We start from the raw sequence: 24555 nt of genomic DNA on the forward strand, positions 1-24555 counted from the left end.
GTCGAGCCACATACTCCATCCGTTCTAAATTGTAAGTCATTTTGATCTTTTTAGATTCGTAGATATTATTATGCATCTAGACAGACACTATATTTAAATGCATAGCAAACTATGCACCTATAACTGTCAAAACGACTTGCAATTTGGAATGGTGGGAGTATTTTAGTTTTAGATTACTGCGTGCTGATGAACTTGTCATTCATCCGACGGGGTCGAGTTATACTCGTTGCGCAACATATTTTGAAGAAATTAAATCATTTTTTTTTCAAAAATTCGAATAGAGATGACTTCTATACTAAAATTTCAGTTTTCGAATGGGATGATTGTTTTTAAATTTTGTGACTGATGGTTTTAAATTTCTTGCGTTTGGTGACATTTGAATGCTGAAATCCATGATTCGGAACAAATAAAATCTGACTGACAGACTGACAACGCACCAAGCTAGGGTAGGGTGTTTGGATACTTAGGTGCTAAACTTTAGCAGTGTCACATCGGATGTTCGGTTGCTGATTAGGAGGACTAAATATGAGCTAATTATAAAACTAATTGCAGAATTCCTAGGCTAATTCGCGAGACGAATCTATTAAACCTAATTAATTCATCATTAGCAAAATGGTTACTGTAGCACCACATTGTCAAATCATGGACTAATTAGACTTAATAGATTCGTCTCGCGAATTAGACTCCATCTGTACAATTAGTTTTGTAATTAGACTATATTTAATACTTCTAATTAGTATCCAAACATCCGATGTGACAGGTGCTAAACTTTAGCGGGTGGTATGCAAACACCCACTAAGTTTGAGGCAAATTTCACCCTGAACTCTGAGACAGTTTATACTATTTATGTCAAGTGAAAACTTTTAAGCTTCGAGCAGAGTTCAGACATTAAAAACACAAATTATGCACTTCGCCACAAGTACTACTTCTACAGACTACAGAGACATCATATGCGTGACAAGCTTATCAATGGCAAGGCACGACGACCCGCCCTTGCCGGTGCACTCCGCTGACGCCTTCTTCAGCTCGCCGGCCCTCTTCCTCATCCCGGCACCGTCGCTCTCAGTCATGAGCCGCCGGATTGCTTCCTCCACGCTTCCCCTCTCGAGCTCGCCGGACACCTCGAAGCCCACCTCCCACACGTGCTCCACGTACCTCGCGTTCCCCATCTGGTCGCCGAAGTAGGGGCGGCACAGCATCGGCACCCCCTCGCAGATGCTCTCCGTCGTCGAGTTCCAACCGTTGTGCGTCCAGAACCCGCCCACGGCGCGGTGGCGCAGCACCTCCTCCTGCGGCGCCCACCCCACCACCATGCCGCGCCCGCGCGTGGCGGCCTCAAACCTCTCCGGCAAATGGTTCTCCGCGCAGCCGCCGACAAGGCCCGGCCGGACCACCCAGAGGAACGGCACGCCGCTGCCGGCGATGCCCCATGCTGTCTCCTCCAGGTCCCGCGGGCTCATGCAGGCCAGGCTGCCGAAGCTCACGTAGAGCACCGACGCCGGCGGCCACGCGTCTAGCCACTCCAGGCAGCTCCGGTCCTGGCGCAGCAGGCTGCTTTCGCCGGCGGGGGAGAACTTGTGCAGCGGGCCGATGTCGAACACCGGCACGGCGAGGTCCTGCCGGAGGCCCTCCAGCTCGCGGCGCTCGAGCGCGTCGAACGTATTGATTATGAGGGCCGACGAGGCCTTCACCGCCGCCACGGCGCGCGCCATCATCTCGCACTCCACCTCGTGGCCGTCCTTGCCGATGTGGATCAGGTCGCGCACTCGGTACGGCGGCAGCTCCACCACCGGCGTGTCGAGCTGTGAATCTGCAGGGACGAAACACGAGCACGTTGATCCATGGATCACGTGGGCATGAACTTGGTAGGCTACAAACAAGTACTTGAAGAGGAGGGCGTGCCTTGCACGGGGAGGTAGCCTTTCTCGCATAGCATCGGGTAGGCGGTGAAGCACGCGAAGGAGACCGCGCTGCCGGTGCGCAGCGCCAGCGTGGGTACGCCGAGGCAATTGGCCGCCTGGAAAATCGGCAGCAGGTGCGCGTCGGCGACGAGGCACGCGACGGCGTCCCTGGAGTACTCCTCCAGGACGGCGGCGAGGCGGTCCCGGAAGGCGGCCTCGCACGCGCCGCCGATCGAGACGATATGCACTACGACGTCCTCGGTGGCGACGGGCGCGGGGCCGGACATGCCGTCGGGGACGGGGACGAAGCGGTAGTGCGGGTGGCGCGCCGGGTCCGGGGCGTTGAAGTGGGTGTGGAAGACGGTTACGGCGAAGCCGCGCGCGTGGAGGACGCCGGCGAGCCGGAACATGGGGTTGATGTGGCCCTGGTACGGGAGCGGGAACAGGAGCACGTGCCGGTGGCGCCCGCCGTGGTTGGCGTTGCTCTCTGCGGCCATGGTTGGCGCCGATGGTGGTGTCATCGCTTTGCTGAGTGTGAGGCAAGGATGGGCGAGATCAGCGGGACCCAGCAACAACCTTCGGGGTTGTGACTTGTGAGTGGCTGTTTGTCCTTGACGGCCAGTGAACGCTGTTCTGCTCGTACAACCTACGGGGTTGTTCGGTGGCTGTTATGTGTTTGCAACCACATTTTTGTTTGCAACCACGTATAATGTTGGTTTTAATCCATCGTAAACATGCTTGGCTGTATTATATACTACAATATCGGATTTACATCGTAACTCAACATTAGTTTCCTTATTGCTCAGTCAACCAGGAAAGTGGGTGGAAAAATCCTTTTGCATACAAAATACCATAGGAGGGGATTAAAACTTGTGGTAATGCACATATGGATATTTTTATCTTTTCCTATCAAATTGTGTCATAGAAGGTATAAAATTTGGAGACGGTGTCAAATAAGAATATTGAAATTAGATGTTATATAAAAAATTGGTCTATCTTCTAATGTCACGCAGAGAATTTTCTCTAGTTAAACACGTCCCTTCTAATAATTCCAAAACGAGAGAGAGTATTTTTGTTGGGACGTGAAACACGCAGGCTGATTCTGACGGATATCGTTCGGTCGTGGGCTGATCGAGTTGCCTCTTGTGTTTTTCTTTCTTTCTTTTTATGCGAGCGAGCGCGCGTGTGCGCGTTTTGAAGAACTTTTTGCGCGTGTTGGGTTACCAAACGAGCTGCCTGCCGGTGCCGTCACCCATCGGGGCATGCCGACCATGACGCGATCGGCAGGCGTATCACTATTCTGTTTCGCGGAACGGCAGATGATTCCATGAAGGATAAGAACATGATCTCGATTCCCGATCACCTGTCGGGCTGTCTCTACACGGATCATGTGCATGCGCGGATGCGCCTGTGTCTCGTGCTGACTTTGTTTTGTCGCCCCCTACTGATAGCGCATCTTTGCCATTGTTTAAGGAAATATCTTAACAATTTAATAAGATGTTTAAAAAAGATAATTTCTTCCATTTTAAAATGCCTTAAGTCCGGAATTTGCACCGCCAGTGACTGAGGTGTCCCCATGACACACCAACCACAAATTCTAAATTGTAGGTTACTATAGCGGAGCCGTCCAACTTAAACTGGTTTAAATACGTCTAATTGCTGTCGGAACAGCAATTATCCAAACGCACTTAAAACAGCATAAGTCCGGTAGTCCGTCGAGTGTCCCTGGGACTTCTCGAAGGATCCACGACGTGTCTCATAGCCATACACCAGGATCGCTTCCACGATGGGAAAGCATCAACAAACATTACATTTTTACATACATACCGGGGTACGAATTATTACAGACCATAGTTTGAAACAAACTTAATAGTGCAGGTTAGAGCGGTTCTAAGAGTTTAAAACATAAACCAGTCCAGGTGAAAGATAAACATCTAAGTTTTATTTCTAGGGTATTACGAGACTTGTAAAAATACCCTAGTTCTTCGGGGCTTCCTCCTCGGTGGACTCCTGCTGAGGCTCTCAAATAGCAACGAGGGATAACCCTGAGTACGGAGTATTCAACAAGACTAACCCGACTAACTAATATAATAGCTTTTGTGGAACTGCATGCTAGCTGTTTAGTGTACTGGCTGACTCACATTTTTGCCAAAAGAGCTTACTAAAAGTGAAACCTTAACTTTGTCTTTTAATTCAATTTGAGTTGTTACTTAACCAGTCTAGATGGCGAAAAAGAAATATTTTTGCAACCAGTAGGAAATTAAGTCATACAACATATTAATTTCAGAAAGACATTGCATACATGAGATTACACTACGATGCTTAACAGTAATCAAGCGCATTCATAACTAAGAATTGCGGTGATCCGGATCAATTACATTCTGCAGGAGAGCACCCTGACCACCAGTTACGTACAACTGTCCAGGTTGTACGTAACGACCCGTCGATTAGCGTACCTAAAGATTGGGAATAAGACTACCCGAACTCAGGGACGCACCCCCACATGGGACCCCACGTCTGGCCCGATCTCCATGTGAGTTTCAGGCTACGCCCCTGCCATTCTCCAGCATGTCAAGCACGGGTACGAAATATTCCCGATCAGAAAGTCTACTAACCTCCCGGGCTTTACTGGTCCCATACCAAGTAAGCAACCAGGTGACATTCACTTGATCAAAGATTAAGACAATGATCGGGCCTTAACCAAATTAATCTAGCAGACAGAACTAACATATCTAGCTTCTGCCGACTTTTCAAATTTCCAAGCTAACTTCCTTCAACTAGTATGTATGACCCAACAATTTACCTTAAGGCTAAGTAACCAAGTTACTTAAAGCATCTAAGCATTCCTAAGCATGGGTTAATTACTAATTATTGAACAAGTGGCAAAGATGTCCTTATAACAAGGTAGGATCATGCACAAGAATAGGTTTCAATCAACTCCTAGACTTAATGCATTCATCTGAAGAATAACCAGTAATTGGACACATGAAATAATAACTTTCAAATAGATAGGTATAGACGCATCGGGGCTTACCTTGATCTGTAAAAATGTTAGCGTTGTCCGACGGACTGGCTTCACAGGGGATCAATTCAACGATCTCCTCAAATTCTGAAGGTCCTTCAGATAATTCCAAGAATTCCCCTTCTGGTGCTTCGGTGTCTACGATATAGTACATGCAGGGGTTAATGATGCAATTTTTTGAATACAAGACTATACAACTTTCCTTCATGATAAAGTTACAAGCCAACAAGTGACTACACAACTTCTCATGATAAAGTTGCAAGCCAACACACAAAAACCCGAAAAGATTAACCCACCATTTTTATTTCCTTTACTAATCCCACCTTAAGCCTTTTCTTTTATTTTTAGAAAACATTATAAATATTTTCTAACCTCAAAACCTAACTCCTATGGGTTAATGATAATTTGTGAATATGAAACCATTATTCACTATTTTATGCATTTAATAAAGGTTAAGTATTTATTTAAATACCTTAATGAAAAGGCATTAAATAAATACCTAAATTTTATTATTTTTCCTAAGGTATAATAATTTTAATGCATAAATAAAAATAAAACAATCCTAACAAAATTGGTTTCACTAATTTTGGACACTCCTAAAAATTTCTATGATTTAAATGGTGCAACTGAATTTTATCTATTTATCTAATAAAAGAAAAACCTAGATTTATCCCTAAACCCCCGGCCCAAAATTTTCTCACCCGCCTCCTCTCTACCCTCTCTCACTCGCGTTGGGCCCGTGGTACTGGTCCACCTTCTCCCCCTCTCTCTCTTACCCACCGGACCACTCCTCTCACTGCCGGGATGCTGGGCCGATTCTACTTCCTCTCCCTCCTTCCTGTTCTTCTTGCCGGCCCACCGGCCCACCTTACTCCTTTTCCTCCGCCCTAGCGCCCTGGCCTGCTGGACGGGCCCACGTTCCTCTCCTTCACCCGCCGACCCTCCTAACCTTTCCCTCTTCTCCTTCTAACGCGCGGGCCCCCGGCGCCAGCTCCTTCTCCTTCCTCGCGCCAAAACAGAGCGCGGCAGGGGGCGGCGCGGCCCGACGGCCGGCGCCCCACCGGCGATGGGGCCGGGCTGGGGAGGTATCCCCAAGCCACAGCGCACCCGTAGGCGGCGGCGGCTCCCCGGGAGACGGTCGGAGCTAGCCTCTCCACGGCGGCGGGCAGCTTGACTGACGGCCGACCGTGGCCAAGCACGGCAACGGCACCGCTCGGTCCTTTTAACTACCTCTAAAGCTCCCTAGCGACCTACGAACCTACGTAGAACTGAACACACGAAGAGAGATAGGCGGCAAGGAGAAGCTCACCGTGAGCATGGAGTCAGGCGGCGGCAGACGAAAACGGCGGCGGCTAAGAGCTCGCCGGCGGGAAAGTTGGACAACGAGTAGGCATGGTGGTCAGGAAGATGTTGGTGGGGATGTGGGTGAAAGGAATCGAGGTGGGAGGTAGTGAAACGACGGGAATCGGCCGACGGCAGGGGCTTTGCTTACGACGGTAAAAACGGTGGCGCAATAAAATAGATGAGAGCGGCGGCGGGAGGAGTAATTATACAAAAATTTCACCGCACGCATGGGCGACACCGTGGCCTAGCTGTAGACTTGCGTGGTGAGGAGGTGGCCCTAGGCGCCGAGCTGGATGACGGGCGATGTTGCCAACGGCGACACGTCTCTGCCCTGCTGTTCTGCTCGCTTCTTTCCCCTTTCTTTCAGTCCGAAAATTCAGACCTTCCAACCGGTCGATTTTGAATCCTACGGTTCAAGAGCCCCTTAAGTAAAGTTGGAGATAAACTCGAGCACTTTAATTTATATATTGGCTCTTACTCGAGATAAACATCCCAAAGGTCGGAATTTTGAGTTTTTCTCTCGGGCAGACTGAAATGTTCTGAATCCCTCGATTCAGTTCAACAGTTACTGTTCCTGGTCATTTACCCTTCTTTGGTCTTGATTTGAGTAGCTAATTCTTGATCCATTTCGTTCAACCATTAGCCATTCATGCTCTACAACTAACAGGGGTTCCATTTTGCCCATAAACACATATACCTCTTGCACTACATTTCTCTGAATTTTGCTCCAAACATGGTCAATTGCTGCTGTTTTCTGACTTAGAAAAATCCAATTCAGTAGCTAGGCTGAACTGCCAAAGTCCTGACTTTGAGTCTCGATTTAAATTTGATCCCTTCACTGTTCCTGATCAACAACACCCTACTAATCTTGTCCAAGGATCATACTCCACTGCTGTTTAGATACTTTTGTCCACTGACTTGGAAAATTAGGCAGAAATCAATTTCCAAGTTGGATACTTGTAATGTTTTTCTGAATTTCCTGTTTTCGGACAGGGAATAGTACTCTTTTGATTTTAGTTTTCAATTGCATTTCTTGAGGAGTTTAGGACTTGATTTAGTGTCCAATTTCATTCCCTTGAGTTCTAAACTTCCTCAAGCCTCAACTTCATATTTTTGCTAAATTTTTCCGAATTTAAAACTCCAAGTTGCAATTTTGGCTAAATTCGGCTCAAATTTGACTTTGAGTCAATTTCTTTCCTTTTACTCCAAACATCATTACCAACTTCTCATTGGTATCTTTAGGCTATCAATAACACGAGATGTTACAGTTACGCAATCATCCCTCCAAAATAATATGCAAACTTGAAAAGTAGAGCCCACTTAGTCGAGCCACATACTCCATCCGTTCTAAATTGTAAGTCGTTTTGATCTTTTTAGATTTGTAGATATTATTATGCATCTAGACATACACTATATTTAAATACATAGCAAACTATGTACCTATAAAAGTCAAAACGACTTGCAATTTGGAATGGTGGGAGTATTTTAGTTTTAGATGACTGTGTGCTGATGAACTTGTCATTCATCCGACGGTCGAGTTATACTCGTTGCGCAACATAATTTGAAGAAATTAAATCATATTTTTTTTTTCAAAAATTCGAATAGAGGTGACTTCTATACTAAAATTTCAGTTTTCGAATGGGATGATTGTTTTTAAATTTTGTGACTGATGGTCTTAAATTTCTTGCGTTTCGTGACATTTGAATGCCGAAATCCATGATTCGGAACAAATAAAATCTGACTGACACACTGACAACGTACCAAGTTTGGGTGTTTGGATACTTAGGTGCTAAACTTTAGCAGTGTCACATCGGATGTTCGGTTGCTGATTAGGAGGACTAAATATGAGCTAATTATAAAACTAATTGCAGAATCCCTAGGCTAATTCGCGAGACGAATCTATTAAACCTAATTAATTCATCATTAGCAAATGGTTACTGTAGCACCATATTGTCAAATCATGGACTAATTAGACTTAATAGATTCGTCTCGCGAATTAGACTCCATCTGTGCAATTAGTTTTGTAATTAATCTATGTCTAATACTTCTAATTAGTATCCAAACGTCCAATATGACAGGTGTTAAACTTTAGCGGGTCGTATCCAAACACCCACTAAATTTCAAGCAAATTTCACACTGAACTCTGAGACAGTGTATACTATTTATGTCAAGTGAAACTTTTAAGCTTCGAGCAGAGTTCAGACTACAGAGACATCATATGCGTGACAAGCTTATCAATGGCAAGGCACGACGACCCGCCCTTGCCGGTGCACTCCGCTGACGCCTTCTTCAGCTCGCCGGCCCTCGTCCTCATCCCGGCACCGTCGCTCTCAGTCATGAGCCGCCGGATTGCTGCCTCCACGCTTCCCCTCTCGAGCTCGCCGGACACCTCGAAGCCCACCTCCCACACGTGCTCCACGTACCTCGCGTTCCCCATCTGGTCGCCGAAGTAGGGGCGGCACAGCATCGGCACCCCCTCGCAGATGCTCTCCGTCGTCGAGTTCCAGCCGTTGTGCGTCCAGAACCCGCCCACGGCGCGGTGGCGCAGCACCTCCTCCTGCGGCGCCCACCCCACCACCATGCCGCGCCCGCGCGTCGCGGCCTCAAACCTCTCCGGCAAATGGTTCTCCGCGCAGCCGCCGACAAGGCCCGGCCGGACCACCCAGAGGAACGGCACGCCGCTGCCGGCGATGCCCCATGCTGTCTCCTCCAGGTCCCGCAAACTCATAGAGGCCAGGCTGCCAAAGCTCACGTACAGCACCGACTCCGGCGGCCACGCGTCTAGCCACTCCAGGCAGCTCCGGTCCTGGCACAGCAGGCTGCTGTCGCCGGCGGGGGAGAACTTGTGGAGCGGTCCGATGTCGAACACCGGCACGGCGAGGTCCTGCTGGAGGCCCTCCAGCTCGCGGCGCTCGAGCGCGTCGAACGTGTTGAGTATGAGGCCCGACGAGGCCTTCACCGCCGCCACGGCGCGCGCCATCATCTCGCACAGCACCTCGTGGCCGTCCTTGCCGATGTGCATCAGGTCGCGCACTCGGTACGGTGGCAGCTCCACCACCGGCGTGTCGAGCTGTGAATCTGCAGGGACGAAACACGAGCACGTTGATCCATGGGCATGAACTTGGTAGGCTACTATACGAACAAGTACTTGAAGAGGAGGGCGTGCCTTGCACGGGGAGGTAGCCTTTCTCGCATAGCATCGGGTAGGCGGCGAAGCACGCGAATGAGACCGCGCTGCCGGTGCGCAGCGCCAGCGTGGGTACGCCGAGGCAATTGGCCGCCTGGAAAATCGGCAGCAGGTGCGCGTCGGCGACGAGGCACGTGACGGCGTCCCTGGAGTACTCCTCCAGGACGGCGGCGAGGCGGTCCCGGAAGGCGGCCTCGCACGCGCCGCCGATCGAGACGATATGCGCCACGACGTCCTCGATGGCGACGGGCGCGGGGCCGGACATGCCGTCGGGTACGGGGACGAAGCGGTAGTGCGGGTGGCGCGCCGGGTCCGGGGCGTTGAAGTGGGTGTGGAAGACGGTGATGTCGAAGCCGCGCGCGTGGAGGATGCCGGCGAGCCGGAACATGGGGTTGATGTGGCCCTGGTACGGGAGCGGGAACAGGAGCACGTGCCGGCGAAGATGGCGTCCGCCGTGGACGGCGGCTTCACCGTTGCTCTCCGCGGCCATGGCTGGCGCCGGCGGTGGCGTCATGGTTCCTGTCCTCTGTGGAGTTGTGCGTGCTCGGTTCTCGGTTAGAGTACATTTTCTGTCCGGGGATTCTTCTGGCGGCCATGTGGTGAGCAGGCCATGTGATTCCGGGGATTCTTCTGGCGGCCATGTGATCCAGGGATCCGGGCATTTATTATTTTACACATTCTTTCATGGGGATATATTTAATTAACACGCACTACTCCCAAAAGACATTTTGAAAGTGCTTGGTGACGTATATAGTACGTCAATTGAAATACAGTACTCCTTTTCAGAACAATACTTTCGAGATATTCCTTTTCTTAGTAAAATACAAATCAAAATGTACATGTGACAACATGACTTATCTCAACCGTTAAATCTTTCGGTCTAACAATTGCCTTACTATCTAGCTATGTACTTCTTAAAATCCATGATTCATCTCACCATTGATTCAAAAATGAATATTTTGGATAGCTCCCGTGATCACATGTATACGTGAAAAATCCAGGTATTCGATGATCAGAAAAGGAACGCATGACACTACCAAATTTTTCGTTGGAAAAGAGTAGATGGAAAGAAAGATGATGATGGATAAGAGAGATAAATAAGTGAATAATTAGTTGTTTGAGTTATGGATATTTATGATGCATTTCTGGAGTAATGTCAATATGATAATGATATGAATGGAAACCACTTGTTGGTTTTTACGTGGTGTGGTGTCGTGCCTGGCCTGGAACCTTGGTGGTGTGAAATCAGTGGACCTTGATTTGAAATTTGAGGATATCTTGGTCCCCGCCTGACTTCGTTCGCATCTCTGTGCCTCTTCCCGCTTAGATTTGACTTGCTCTCCCATCGGCCACATGATCGTCGTCAGGCGCACGATTTTTTATTCTTGTTTTGTCCTGGAACGGGGCATGTTCGATCGGCCCACGGATCGGCACGTGTCAAGCCATGGTCCGTCAAAGGGCGGGGAGAGTAAGATTTACATGGGCCGTTTGTTGGCCCAGGCCCAACTTCTGCTTTCCTTTTCCCTTGGCCTCGTCAGAGTTGTTGAGAGCCGAGAATCCCCCATTCCGCAGGCGAGGGTTTTGCTGCTCCGAGTCGAGGAAGAGTAGCGGCGCGATGGCGGTGGGCGACCTGGCGTTCAAGGCGCTGACGGCGGGGCTCGGCGTCGCCACGCTCTACCTCGCCGCCACCTTCTCCGTCAACGTCTACCGCGGCCTCTCATGGCACTCCGAGCAATCCGTAAGCGAAACCCCATCCCGCCGCCCTCTCCCCAACCCCGCCCCTTCGCTGGGCTTTGGCGGGCCTCGATTTCGGATCTCTCCACTCCTCTCCGGCCGATTCGATGCCTGCTTGTGCCGAATTCGACCAGGCTCTTGCAATTAGCGACGATGCGTGGCGGCGTGAGTGCTGTCCCGGTTATTGTTTGTTGCCTCGCTTGGTTTGTTCCGTGGCTGGCTAGATCGACGCTGCTGTTGCGATTTCGTCTTCTGAGCGGATGCGAAGAGACCGTCTTCCCGGGCGTCGGGTCAGTTTTGCAAGCGTTTACATGATATTTCGGTGATCCCATTACGCATGCATGTTTGCTAGTTTGTTAGAAACTTATTCCATTTCTCAAATTAGTTTACTTAGTATATTCTGTTTTTGGGTATGAACTTTACGTGCCGTTGAATTTTTGGTGCAAAGCGAACTACGGTGGTGAAGCTACTTGTGTTAAATATCTTTGTGGTTTAGAATAGGATGTTTTGTATGCTCTAGTGTAAATAACAAGGTCATTACTTCTGGATTCTCATGGTAATGTCAAAATCATGTCTGCGTTGATTAGTGACCAAGTTTCTGCCTATTATGAAGAATTTGGCCATGCTCTTTCAAATTAGCAATGATGGGTGGCTATGTGAGTGCGGTCACGTGATTCTTGTTATCAATCAATGGGTGGTAAGTAACTGTATTCCTGTGCTTTGCAAGCGTTAACATGATAATTCGGTGATCCTGTTGGGCGTATGTATATATTTGCTACCTGTTTCGTGTAGGAGGAGTCGTTGTTAGAACCTATCTAGGTACCAAGATTAGGTGTCATCAAGTGTTTGCTGCAAAGTACAATGATGTTATTCTTCATCATGTGAAAACCAACGTTCGGACCATCCTCAATCCTCATCGCACCTGGAATGTGGATAGCATGCCTGATTTTAGGCTACAACTTATTTGGAATATATATTTTTGGTTCATTGCGAACTTGATGCACTTTTTAATTGAAGTGATCGTAAAATTTTGGGGATCATATGCTTTCATTTCTCTGGAGCTTAGAAAAGGAATTCTCCATATAAGATTTGCAGTCCCTGTTTAGTGGTATTAGTATAGGTAAACCTCAGTGTGATTGATCAGTTATGGAATGCAGAAGTCATGTTATATGCTGGGTGTGGTTTCAGCTTGGTAACAAAGAAATTGTTGCTCTTGATAAATGTAAACACCTGGTAACATTTCCTGTTCTGATATTGGTTACATGGGGATATCGAGCTCTCTATTTAACTATTTAAGTCCAGTATAGCATTCAAACAAGTTATTGGGTAATGGCAAATACTTGCCTTGCTGTTTGCTAAACCCATGGGTGCTAGATTAACATTATGCATTTATATAAGAGTGTGGAATCTGAGTAATCATTTTGGGTTACCTTAGTTAAGGCTTGTATTCTCTAAATCTATACTCTGAACTCCTGTGGTAGCACCTTGCCTTTATTCTTGTTTCAAAGATGGGTTGTACTCTGTTGTTTACTGTATTTTTGCTATGCACATTCTTCTGGGCTGCATGCTAACTTCTACTGTTGTCCATTACAGAAGCTAGAAAAGGCGAAAACCGAGGATTGAAAAGGATCAGCAGTCAATTTTAGATGGCAGACACAAGCAACCAAAAGGAGCAAGAAGGCGGGAGGGGGCCTTTTTGTTGATGGACAATAGTTTGTGTTTATTGTATTTGGTTGTCGTGTAGACCTTTCAAGGTTTCCATACCGCATCTTCTATGTGATATACAATCCAAGAGGCTGTTTGGGATGATAATTCATCTTTCGGCACACATTGTTTTAACATATTTGTATCAACATGGGAGCATTGCGGATGGCTTTTCCAAAAGCATTTTTACTCTGAAACTGCCAAGGATCAGTTAAGGACAGATAATGCGTGTTTGTATTTTATGTTTATGTCCTGTTTCATTCCCTATACTATTGTAACCGACTTTCCTGACGATTACTCAGTCTACTCTAGCAGTATTGCAATAGTGTGTTCAAATATCCCGTTTGCTTCTCATCCACATCGAGAGAGCACATTCTTCTGATTCGGTTGAAGATTGTGTTCATAACATGCTGAGCGAATGCATTTGTTATTCAGCTCGTCCAATTTCAGCCTTTTCACAACTGGCCTTGGAGATATCAATAGAACTAACCAGTTTAGGGCACTGACTTGTGATATCCAAAGCCTCTGCTCTCAGAAACAAATTCAGAGAATAATTTTTTAAATTGACTTTCCTAGCTTATGGGCTGGCATTGCTGAGAGCCTACGAAGGTCTCTGCGCCGTCCTCGACGGCGAACATGGCGGCCCACGAGGGTCACCGCGACCGAGCTCGGCGGCAGCGGCCAACATCGGCGATAGGTGGCGAGCACGACGGCTGAGATCCACCCACCCCGTCTTTCCTGTACAGATAGGCTTCGTCGTTTGATCTTGAGCCCGTTAATGCTTCTTCCTCTTGTGTTTTCTGGAGGAATTGAGGAAACCATCCATTCCTCGTCGTGTTCCCTTCTTCATCCGTTCCGAACGCTGATCCATCGACAGCCGAACATCAGGAAAAACCAGCAGAATCCATGCTTAGGATCGACGCCATTCCTGTGCCTACACCGATCCGGCTTTGATCACCACGCCGCCATCCTAGTCTTTATTAGCGGCCGCCGGAACTGCACTGCGCCACGCCACGCACCTGCGATTTCCATCTTCCCTCCCCTCCTCTCGCGGTCTCGCCGGGAAAACCAAACCCGCCGAGACCTTCGATTTCCATCGTCCCTCCCCTTCTCTCGCCGGGAACGAAATTCATCGACAGCATGGCTGCGGAGGACCGCGGCTTCCGCACTCGCGACGACGCGTCGTCGATCGCCCTCCTGAGTAGCATCCGCTCCGGAGTCGCCGACTTCAGCTTCGTCCACCGCGCCGATGTCTGCTCCGCCGCCCCCGCGGACCTCGTCGCCAACCTGGAGCCGGTGCCGGGCACCGATCTCGACAAAGGCGGCTACAACGCCATCTGGTACTTGTACTGCCCCAAGCGATTCAAGAATGCCAAAGGGGACCACAGCGGGCACAGGCAGCGATCGATTGCCGGCGGCGATACCTGCTGGCACTCGGAGTCCAGCCCGAAGCCCGTCAAGGGTCTGGACGGCGCCACCGTCCGCAATCTGTCCTACGGTCGCAAAGAAGGATCCAGCAGATCGTTTAACCGCATGGGATGGTGTATGCTTGAATACGATGACCAGCACGGCGGCGGCGGCGACGACCACGTCCTCTGCAAGATTTACCGCTCCTCTTCATCCCTCGCTAGAGCCAAGTCGAAGCCGACGAACCAGCGCTTGTCCGGCTGCAAGAGGAAGGCGACGAGCGACCACGCTCAGTCCCTGCCATCGAAGATGAGTCACGCGCAGGCCTGCTCCTTCGTCGATCTGGACTTCTTGGATCATGTGCAGCAGCCCTTGTTTACTGACGACAAGATGGCGATGCTTGAGTCCCTGTTTCCAGCCGAAGAGGAACAGTTTCAGCACAACACCCAGCCCCTGTTGCCGGCCGAAGAGCAGCAGTTTCTTCAGCACAACACCCAGTCCCTGTTGCCGGCCGAAGAGCAGCAGTTTCAGTTTGAGGACAGCACCCGGTTCACCATCGGCGAGTTGTTGGGCTACGACGAGAACGTGGACGAGTTCATGATGAGCAGATGCTGCGGCACGCCGACAGCAACGGCACCACCAGATGCCGGCTTGTTTGAGGGCCTCGCCTTCTGATGTGCAGCACTGGCTAGAACTAGCTGATGCATGTGTGCTAATTAGCTTCGCGCAAGTTTGGCGTAGCTTAGTACGTAAACACAAGGGCACCATCGGTGCGATGTAAGATGACTCAATGTCAAGCTGTTGTTTTCGGGGAGGAGCGCCCGTAGTCATTGCCCTGGGGATGTAGGCCGCATTGGCCGAACCTCGTTAACAAATATCGTGTCTTGATGTCATTCTCCTACGTGGTTCTTTGAGCTACGCGTTTATTTGTGTTGCTGTCATGTTCTGAGGCTACCAATGTGTCTGTATTATCCGTGGCATTCTAAGATGGATTTCTGATGTGCTTAAAGACACAGGGCTAGAAATTATATAGTTCATGATGAGAGGTAAGTTGAGAAACGCCATGTTCAAATAATATTCAGCTGAGTTTCAACCCCCAACCTTTATTTTGTGTTTGGGGTGTTTGTTGGAGCTGAAGGTGGCCAGTGCAAGCGGTGGCGTCACGGGAGGCCCGGCCTTCTATCATTTTTTGGGGGTACCATTATCATCTAGTTGTGATCCGTGGTGAGATTACCGATATCACGTGTTGTTTCAGCAGTGAAAAATGCAAAAACAATCGATCAGGTCTAGCATCCAAGCAACGCTAAGATATTAACTGGAAGATCTGAGTTGGATTTTCTCTATTTCTGGATTGTCTTAAGAATCCTCATCAGAGGAGATATAAGAAAAGAGTCTTCGTAACATCGATTACTCAGAGTGAGATGTGTGGCTTGTCAAGGCATGGTGACCTGAACATCTTTGATCAGACCGAGACATACAAACAGCAATCCTCGTTTTGCAGAGACCAACATACATCATTCATGTCTGATCTCTGATAATTCATAAAAAGGTATAGAAGGCAAATTTTCTGCTCCGAAAGCATGAAGTGATCCCTCTAGTTCAGTATCCCTGCACGTGACTACTTCCAAGCGGAGCACTGAAGTGAATCAAGAGAAGCAGGATCTGATCAAGAAAATTGAATACCTTGCCTCTGCAGCCATACATTAACAGTCTGACCGCACATAGACATGTCAAGATGGCAGGACGTAGTAGTTCATAAATTTGTTTACTTCGTTAATGAAAATCAGATACAAGATGAATAGCATAGGAACAACACATTCAGCAAAAGTTCCGCAGACACATACATGTGCCTGCACTGTAAAATAACGGAGGCAAAGCATTCCACATCATAATGATAAACCATTTAACAAAGAAGTACTGAAACTCGACAGAGAGGAGGGGCCACCATGTTGTGTGAAATAATGCACTGATAAACCAAGACTTGTGTACAATAATCCATTTGCAAGTTGGAGACATAAGTAGTGATATGCAGCTCAAGCTGCAGTTACACATCAGCAAAATTCTCTGTAACATGGTTTTACCCAAGAAGTTAGACGCCTGCAGTACATCTTCAATTATGTTGTGAGCAACAGATACACGAGGCCTTTCAAATATTCAACTATCTCAGATCCACCAAGTTTCGAAATTCCAAACACTCTGTCGACAAACGTTATTGGAACCTGGAGAGGAGAGGGCAATCAAAATTTCATTTACCACTGCCAAGAGATGATCCAATGCTCCTATTGCACGAATGAAAAATCAGACAACACAGTAGTACCTCTTCAATGTGGTAACCTTTCCTGGTAGCCCTAACAATCATCTCCATCTGGAACACATAGCCCTTGCTGACACATGAGGAGATTAAATCTTCCAGGACATCTCGTTTATATAGCCTATTATGAAATAATATTCATCAAAAGACAGTGATTGAAAGGTGTCTGTTCTGTTCAAGATAAAAGAAGGCACACCTAAACGATCCAGTTAAGTCTGAAGCTCCAGGCTGTAGTAACGTCTGTGCAAGAACATTTGCCCCTCTGCTAGTTAGCTTGCGCATGAGATTCCAACCATGAACACCACCATTCTTAACATAACGTGTGCCGGTTACAACGTCAGCACCAGTTTCCTTTTGTTTCCTGGTTAAGGAAAGAACATGATTACAAAAAGACACATTCTTCAAGGCTAATTCATATCAGTAGCCTCAGTGAAGGGCCCAAAGTGACTATTGGATTAAAAAACCTATGACAATATTATCTTTTTGTGACTATAGATATTTTCGGATCAGTCAGACTGAGAATTATCAGCACACAAAATTAGATTGAGGATGTGGATTAATATCTGTAAAATAATATGCAGTAGAATCCAATAACTCTTATGTCTTCCGAGATAAGAGTCTTACCTAATAAAGCTTGGCAAGTACTTTGGCTGTTCAGAGTGGGGAAAAATAGTCAGCAAGCTAGGAAGAAAAATATTCAGAATAGCAAAAGGTGTAAAAACAAAGCAAACGGTGAGAGATTTATACATGGTGAGATAGGTCCGCATCCATGATAACAACAAATTCCCCTGAGGCATGCTTTAATCCATGCAAATATGCGGTACCTGGATATTTGCAGTTGCTACTTAATACAAATGGATGGCATAAATTCATTAAAACATAAATCAGAGTTCTAAACTCACCAAGTCCTAGCTTCCTAGGCCTAGCTCGCAGTAACTGGCATCGTGTCAGGCCAAAGACAATGCATTAAGCCATGGTACCAAATTAAAAAGGGAAAAAATGAGACCACATATACAAAAACTTCAAGCTGACTGGGAGCATATTTTAGAAGATACTTACAACACGATCTTCACCATACACTTGCTGCAATTGTTTTACAATGTCTTGAGTTCCATCTGGACTACCATCATCCACAATAATGATCTCAAAGTTCACATCCCTGAGGTCGAAAATTTGAACTCAGGTTTTATGATATGTAAGAATTTGGCAACATACCTATATGAATGAGTTTTTCTGTTTCACGAAAGTAGCAAGCTTCCAGCAAACAATGAAACTTAAATAATGCCGGTGTAATGCATGATGTCATTCTAAGATGGCTATTCTAAAAAAAGAGATATGGAACAAGCCAAGACTTGCAATACCTAATAGTGCATCAGGAGAGCTTCTCATGACCTATTTGGCATAGCTGATAAACTCATAACATGATTTTCAAGTTTTTGTTAGTCTAATAGCGCGAATTAGGCACACCCAGCAGGTCAGTACTAGGATGAAGGGTGTCTATGACCTGTACGGTCCAAAATATGCAAGTAGAAATGAAAACTGCTGAATGAATAATCTCTTTTTATAGCAGGACCATAGCATCATTATGACAGTTCAAGACTTCGATAAGCAAGCAAACTCTACCTTTAATATTGTCAAAATAGCACTAGAAATCTTTTCATTTGTTGTTCTCAGAAAAGCAAGTGGACAGTGATAGCTTCAACATTAGTGGCATGGTTAGAACTCTGTAACTCTAAACAGAAAGATGCGCAAGCAGAGCTCAAGGGAGGGCTGGTTAATGGCCACATGGTGGAGTTTTAATTGCATGAACGACAGGACATAAAGGTGCTCTATCATCAATTTGAATGCATCATGGACTGATAAGCGATTCTACTTTACATAATTCACATGTGCCTGCAGTCGGATCTCAGAGCAAAAGGTTGTTAAACAGATAGGGGTAATTCCATTCACACAGCCAGATCAGATCTAGTGCGGTTAGGCGCTAATTTTGTTCCGATTTAATCATACGGAACCGAATCGCACCTAACGAATTCGAATCCGACGATGTTGTCTACCAAGGCGATCTCGACACAACCGTGACAACTGAGGAGGGACAGATCAGCGGCAGACGGCAGGCGGATTGTGCTTACGGGAGGTGCTTGAAGATGAGGTAGACGATGAGGGCGACGTTGAGGCGCTCGTTGTAGGTGGGCACGATGATGCTGTACGCGCGCTTGCTGCCCGCCGCCGCCTCCATTGACGGCTCGGACGGACCCAGCGGCGGATCTCTCCCGCTCAGGCGAGCGCTCCGCAGGGGGACTAATCAACGGCCGGGAGCGGTGGAGCGAGTAGCCGCGGAAGTGACCCTGACCCTCCTTGTCGCCGCAGCCGCCGTTGCAGAGGACCGACGAGGCGGCGAGATGAACGAGGCCGTGCAGCCTTCGCCGGAGCGAACGAACGATTTGGGTTGCGCTAGGACGGCTGGGCCCAAAAGTCCCAAGCCAGCTTTGTGGCCCAGGCCAAGCCCACGAATGCGTAACATGCAAGCATCGGCCCATGGTTTGGGCCAGGAAGAAGGAAAGTCTATTTTAAAATTTTGATAAAAGTCTATTATAGAGAATTTTACTGATGCATCATCGCTCGAAGCTCGAGTTGTGTGAAAGTGCACGTGGTTTCCAGTTTATGATTGGAGCACACAAGTTTGGGCTCGAGGGAAGTGCATGTTTGTAGTCTCTGCTCTTAAGGCCTCATCTGCAGGACTGGAGCAGATATGATCGTCAGACCTGATGGCCAAAGCTCTGCTGCATCGTCTGAATCGGCCGGCACTGAACAGAACGACGGCGAGGCCGGCGGGCGGCGCACAAATTCAGAGAACGCGGCAGAGAGGACCACATCGGAGAGGTTCCGAGGAAGCCATCGTCTGTGGCCATGAGGACTTGAAATATCTGCTTCAAATCTTCAACCTAATTTTGTACTGAATCGTCTGTGCCATGAGGAGTAGTTATTAGAGATGTTGTTGTATTCTTGTAACACAGATGCTAGTACAAATCTTCAACCTAATTTTGTACTGAATATATTCAGTCTGGTTCGTCTGAAAATTTCTTCATCAGTTTGCTGCCATCTTGGCTGAAATTACACTTAAGCAATGCTCGATCATTTAGCCCTTCACCAAATTGAAATGAGATAGCTTAAAAGAATTCATATGTCTAATCATGCTAAGAATGGTGGTATCCATGGTTCCCTCTCATGCACAAGGTGACTTCTGACTTGCATGGCAGCAAATGTTCTTGCACAGACGTTACTGCAGCCTGGAGCGTCAGACTTGACTTGATCATTTAGGTGTCCCTTCTCTTACTTGAATAGATAGGCTCCACAGTTACTGTTAACTGGAAAGGAAATCGCATTGCAGAGGTAAGCCATTTCATGCTGTCTCATGCCATCCTCTAACGTGTAAGATTAGATTCATTATTCATCCCATGGCTCTAATGGATGAACTTCACAACTCTGGTGGTTCTGAGATTGTAGAATATCTGAAAAAGCCTTGTTTATCTTTTGCTCGCAACATAATAAGGAAAGTTATACACTTCTCGTGGACAATCATAACATAGCTGTATCACTGCAGGTCTGCACTCTGCAGCTTTAGTTAGACGAGAACTACTGAAGAAAAAATGCTGACATACAGAAGTAACAACCAAATAATATTTTGCAAGTTAAGGACAACTGATGGAAAGTTGGGCTGGTTGAGAAGGTGTTACATGGACAGGACTGGGTGAAACTGCTTCGGCTGGTTGGGTTGTTTGAGCTGGTTGGGTTGTTTGTTTGATCCAATGTAGTGTGATGTATGTACACGTGGCTTGATCTCTGTTCAAATGGTAGCGTAGCGCCTGCTGCCTGCCTCAGTCTCCCTGACCAGACTGAAGCCTCGATCCTGCACCGGCCACGAGAATTGAACACCAACGGTTTGGCATTTTCGGCTCCAACAACACGCAGAACAGTTCGTGCATCGATCCGTCTTCCATTTGGGGGTGCAAATCGAGCAAGGATGTGGCATTTTGTCTTGGGAGTTTCAGATTGTTCGCGCTTGACGTGCTTGGCATCCAGCTTTCCTCGATCGCATGCTTAATCGGAACACAGAAACGCCAAAATCACAGTGGCGGGTTGAATCTTGTTGCCTCCAAGTTTCTTATTTGATGGACAAGCTTGTGCCTCCAACGAATTAGCACAATTCTGCTGCAGATTACTCCGGAGTAATTCAGTGTCGTCGTCTGAAGATCTTTTTCTTTTTGAAACCAGCTGTCTGAAGATTAATTGAGATAATGACTGTGCAAAGATGAGGACGACTCAATGGAGCAAGCTTTGTGACGAGTATGTTGTTGTTGTTGTTCGTCACTGGGTGCAGATAACTTCTCTTTGCGACAAGTATGCTGTTGTTCGTCAGATACCAGCCTCTGTTCAAATGGTAGCGCCCGCCTCAGTCTCCCTGACCACTCTGAAAGTCTCGAACCTGCAACGCAAAGCATCCCGCCGTTGCTGCGGCCGCGCCCTCTGGCCCACCGTCCTCTTCGACCCTGCGCAGCAATGGAAGTTGGAGCAGTCGGCAACGCTGGCGGCGGCGACGAGGTAGGAGCCGGCGGCCCCACGGACGCCAGGCCAGAGCGCGCGAGGACTCTGAACGAAGTGGCGGCGAACCGGAGTTCGCAGCGGCGAGCTCGCGGGGGATTTCACCGCCGCGCGTGCACCCGGCATGGCCGTCCGTCCTCCGCCATGGCGCTGGCGCCATCCAGCACCCGCACGGCCGCGCATGCCTGACGAGGACGGCCGACTCCTCCGAGGGCAAATCCGCCCAATCTGGACCGCACGAGTCGAATCCAACGGCCGACAGGGCCCAGGGGTGGACGGTATTTGAAATACCGTCGTCCCCCGGCCGGTCAGTATCTGCGTGCCGTGGGTTGCCGGAGAGGCGGAGAGCCGCCGCACCCCGGGCGTTGGTTGCCTCCGGCTACTTCCTCTTGGAACAGGTCAGCATCCGTGGCATCCCCTGCTTGCACCGTGCCAACCATGGCCAACAAGCGTGAGCAGTCGTGCCGCGTGAGCTCCGCGTCCACGGCACGCAGTGGCTCGCCGGAGCGCCGGCGCCGTTGTGGCTAGCGCGCACGTCGTACAAGCAACATGGACCGGCCATGAACACGCAGAACGATTCCTAGTTCCAACTCAATGCATGGTTGTGAGTTGGAACTAGGAATTCGCCTTTGTACTGTGTTATCAAACTCTTGAAATAAGAGGCGACCGTCAAGTTTCAGTTCTAATAACACGTTGACTTGGGCCTACCAAAGCTTGTCATTCCAATTAGCACAATACTGCTGCAGATTAGTAAGTATCAGTCGTTAGTTCCGGAGATGGAAGTGCTGTTTTGCGAAGTGAAACATACTTCAGTCTCACTGTATGAAGATCTCTTTTCTTTTTTGGACCACTGGTCTGAAGATTAATTGAGATAATAACCGTAAAAAAAAATACTCCCTCCGTTCCAAATTGTAGGTCATTTTAACTTTTTTAGCTTCATAGATATTATTATGCGCTTCATAGATATTATTATGCATCTAGACATATGCATAATAATACCTATAAATTTAGAAAAGCCAAAACAATCTACAATTTGGAACGGAAGAGTACTTCTCAAGCTCTGGATCTGAGGTTTCAAGCCGAACATCATAAAAAATTCATTGATCTTGTGACAAATATGTTGCTTTTCTCGTCAGATTGTGAGTTGGAACTGGGAATTCGCCTTGTCCTGTGTTATCTGACAGAAAGGGCGACTGTATCAGTTCTAACTTCTAACGCTGATATGCCGTTACTAAAGCGAGCTGCTGTATGTGGAATTCTTTGCAACGTAACTGTGCTCCAGAGTCCAGACTCTAGAGTGCAAATAAAACAAATTTTCTAAACAATATACCTGATGCTGGCATTCCTGTAGCTGATCTCGTACAGGGCACAAGAAAAGTATTATTTCCTCTCATATTCAAATAATCGAACTCTCAAAGCAACAGATCCATATCAAAACACGGAATCCAAATGCAGCGCGATAGGATTCAATAGTACAATATATACACACACAACGAGAACACAAGATAACAATTTAAGCTACCAAAATAAAAAGGTTCAATACTTTCTGGTCTAAACCTGTTTGGTTCACACCTTCAACCAATCAGGTTGGGCTGATTCTTGTACTCTGAGTGTCCATGGCAAGTCAGAAATCAACTGTTACATTTCATCCAAACACAATTTGCAAAGGATTTTTTGATCTTTTTTCAGAACTGAAGACTCCAAACTGACGAGGCCATGAACTGCTATGAACCCTTGTGCCAAAGGGATTTGAAAGGCAACTGAGAGAACCAAGACTCAGATTTAGGAGATTTAGGGGACGCACTTGTACCAGTATGCGGATCTCGCCAAAACTTGAGAACAAAAAGGCTCTCCTCCTCAGTACATCTTTTCAAGACAACACGTGATGCATACCCCATCTCGCTCATCAGATGACATATGTCCAAAGGATCATTATCTTCGAGGGCCACCATGTACAGCCACCCTCTTTCTGATAGGATCTCTCGCACAGCAGGAAGGATCCTGTCTATCACCTGGCGCCCATTCAACCCTCCAGCCCAAGACGAAGCAATGCCCTTGCATCTAATTTCTTCCTCTGGAGTTGGCACATAAGGAGGGTTAATAACTACCACATCAACCATACCAGCTAGATGTTTCTCAAGACCAGACACGATATCAGTAACAATCACATCCGCATGCACGCCATGGGCTTCAAGGGTTGCTTGAGTTGTCTCGGCAGCATGTTTGTTGATATCAGTCGCTAGGTACTGGGTTCCAGAGGCTAATTGCCTGAGCATGATTGCAAGAGAGGTAATGACATAACCACTCCCGCACCCTACCTCCATACATAACCTTGGCTGCAGCGTCAAAAGTTGTGCTTTGTCTGAGAGCAGTGCATCAACAAGGGCAAAGGAATCATCACATGGCTCATACACCTCTGGATGGCTTGCGACAAGCGGAATCTGTGCAGTGTTTAATGTCCTTCCGGAAAGAGACTGCAAAACCAAGTTCTTATCATGAAAACTGGACCATACATTCCCTAAAATACATATTTATCATCACAAATTTCTGTATCTATCTGTTTAAAGCAAGCACAATCAGTTAGATGTAACAAACCAACACATGACAGAATCGATATATTGCTTGTTAGCACTCTGAGCTCTAACAACAAGCAGTAAAAAAAAGCACTTAAGCTGAATGCCACATATATCAGAGCTATTTTTGAGCAAATCCTCTCACTGCCCTAACTAAAGGGGGTGCATTGGAACATATCTCTCATGTTGACCTCATCCTCATGCTATTGCTATCTCTTGCTGCCTAACCTAGATTGTTGTATTATCCTAGACTGCTGTACAATATGACTTCAGCACTTGTCGAGAGAGAGTGTGCACATGATTGATTCAGGGTGAAATTTCCGAACTAAATCCTAGGATGGGGGAACAACGCTGCCCTACCGGGGAACTACCTCACCGGCGGCGGCGCAGCCATGGCCACGGGATAATGAAAACGAGCTCGATCCTGCATCCCGCCACCTCCGCTAGATTCCAAATCATGAGATAAGAGGACTCGTACTCCGCTCCCAAACCCTCGACATCTCCCTATCTGGAACCAAAAACATTGGGAGTGGGAAGTGCTCACCTTGCCCCTCCTGGGGAGCCCCTTCTCGGCGCCGCTGGCGGAGTGCTCCGTGAGCTTTCCCGACGCCGCCGCGCCGTCTCCGTCCGCCATGGAACAGCAGGAGCCTGGGGGGTGAGATGCTGCCGCGATGTGGACCCCGTTGCTGGTGGCGGCGGGGCGGCGAGTTGGGGAAAAGAAAGAAAAGAAACGGAAGGGTCGCGGCGCGTCCGAGTCACCAGTCTTCTTAACC

At 47.8% G+C, this 24555-nt stretch overlaps 4 protein-coding genes across 4 annotated transcripts; all 4 read right to left on the reverse strand.

The window, feature by feature from the left end:
- Positions 1-811: 811 nt before the first annotated feature.
- Positions 812-2596, reverse strand: LOC117836878 (DIMBOA UDP-glucosyltransferase BX8). The gene is made up of 2 exons (XM_034716396.2): positions 1903-2596; positions 812-1810 (listed from the first exon to the last, which is right to left on the reverse strand). Exons 1-2 carry the CDS (start codon positions 2420-2422, stop codon positions 936-938), a joined length of 1395 nt encoding a protein of 464 aa, XP_034572287.1. The 5' UTR covers positions 2423-2596; the 3' UTR covers positions 812-935.
- Positions 2597-8318: 5722 nt separating this feature from the next.
- LOC117836233 (DIMBOA UDP-glucosyltransferase BX8) lies at positions 8319-10099 on the reverse strand. The gene is made up of 2 exons (XM_034715621.2): positions 9434-10099; positions 8319-9345 (listed from the first exon to the last, which is right to left on the reverse strand). Exons 1-2 carry the CDS (start codon positions 9966-9968, stop codon positions 8471-8473), a joined length of 1410 nt encoding a protein of 469 aa, XP_034571512.1. The 5' UTR covers positions 9969-10099; the 3' UTR covers positions 8319-8470.
- Positions 10100-16248: 6149 nt separating this feature from the next.
- LOC117835919 (dolichol-phosphate mannosyltransferase subunit 1) lies at positions 16249-19036 on the reverse strand. The gene is made up of 8 exons (XM_034715251.2): positions 18740-19036; positions 17670-17769; positions 17513-17546; positions 17358-17434; positions 17235-17260; positions 16807-16971; positions 16617-16731; positions 16249-16518 (listed from the first exon to the last, which is right to left on the reverse strand). The coding sequence occupies exons 1-8, from the start codon at positions 18844-18846 to the stop codon at positions 16414-16416; spliced, it is 729 nt and encodes a 242-aa protein (XP_034571142.1). The 5' UTR covers positions 18847-19036; the 3' UTR covers positions 16249-16413.
- A 3574-nt stretch (positions 19037-22610) lies between these two features.
- Positions 22611-24523, reverse strand: LOC117840339 (uncharacterized). Its single transcript, XM_034720844.2, has 2 exons — positions 24327-24523; positions 22611-23683 (listed from the first exon to the last, which is right to left on the reverse strand). Exons 1-2 carry the CDS (start codon positions 24414-24416, stop codon positions 22934-22936), a joined length of 840 nt encoding a protein of 279 aa, XP_034576735.1. The 5' UTR covers positions 24417-24523; the 3' UTR covers positions 22611-22933.
- Between the last annotated feature and the right edge of the window lie 32 nt (positions 24524-24555).

The sequence above is a fragment of the Setaria viridis genome, chromosome 9, assembly GCF_005286985.2.
Source record: "Setaria viridis chromosome 9, Setaria_viridis_v4.0, whole genome shotgun sequence".
NCBI lineage: Eukaryota > Viridiplantae > Streptophyta > Magnoliopsida > Poales > Poaceae > Setaria > Setaria viridis.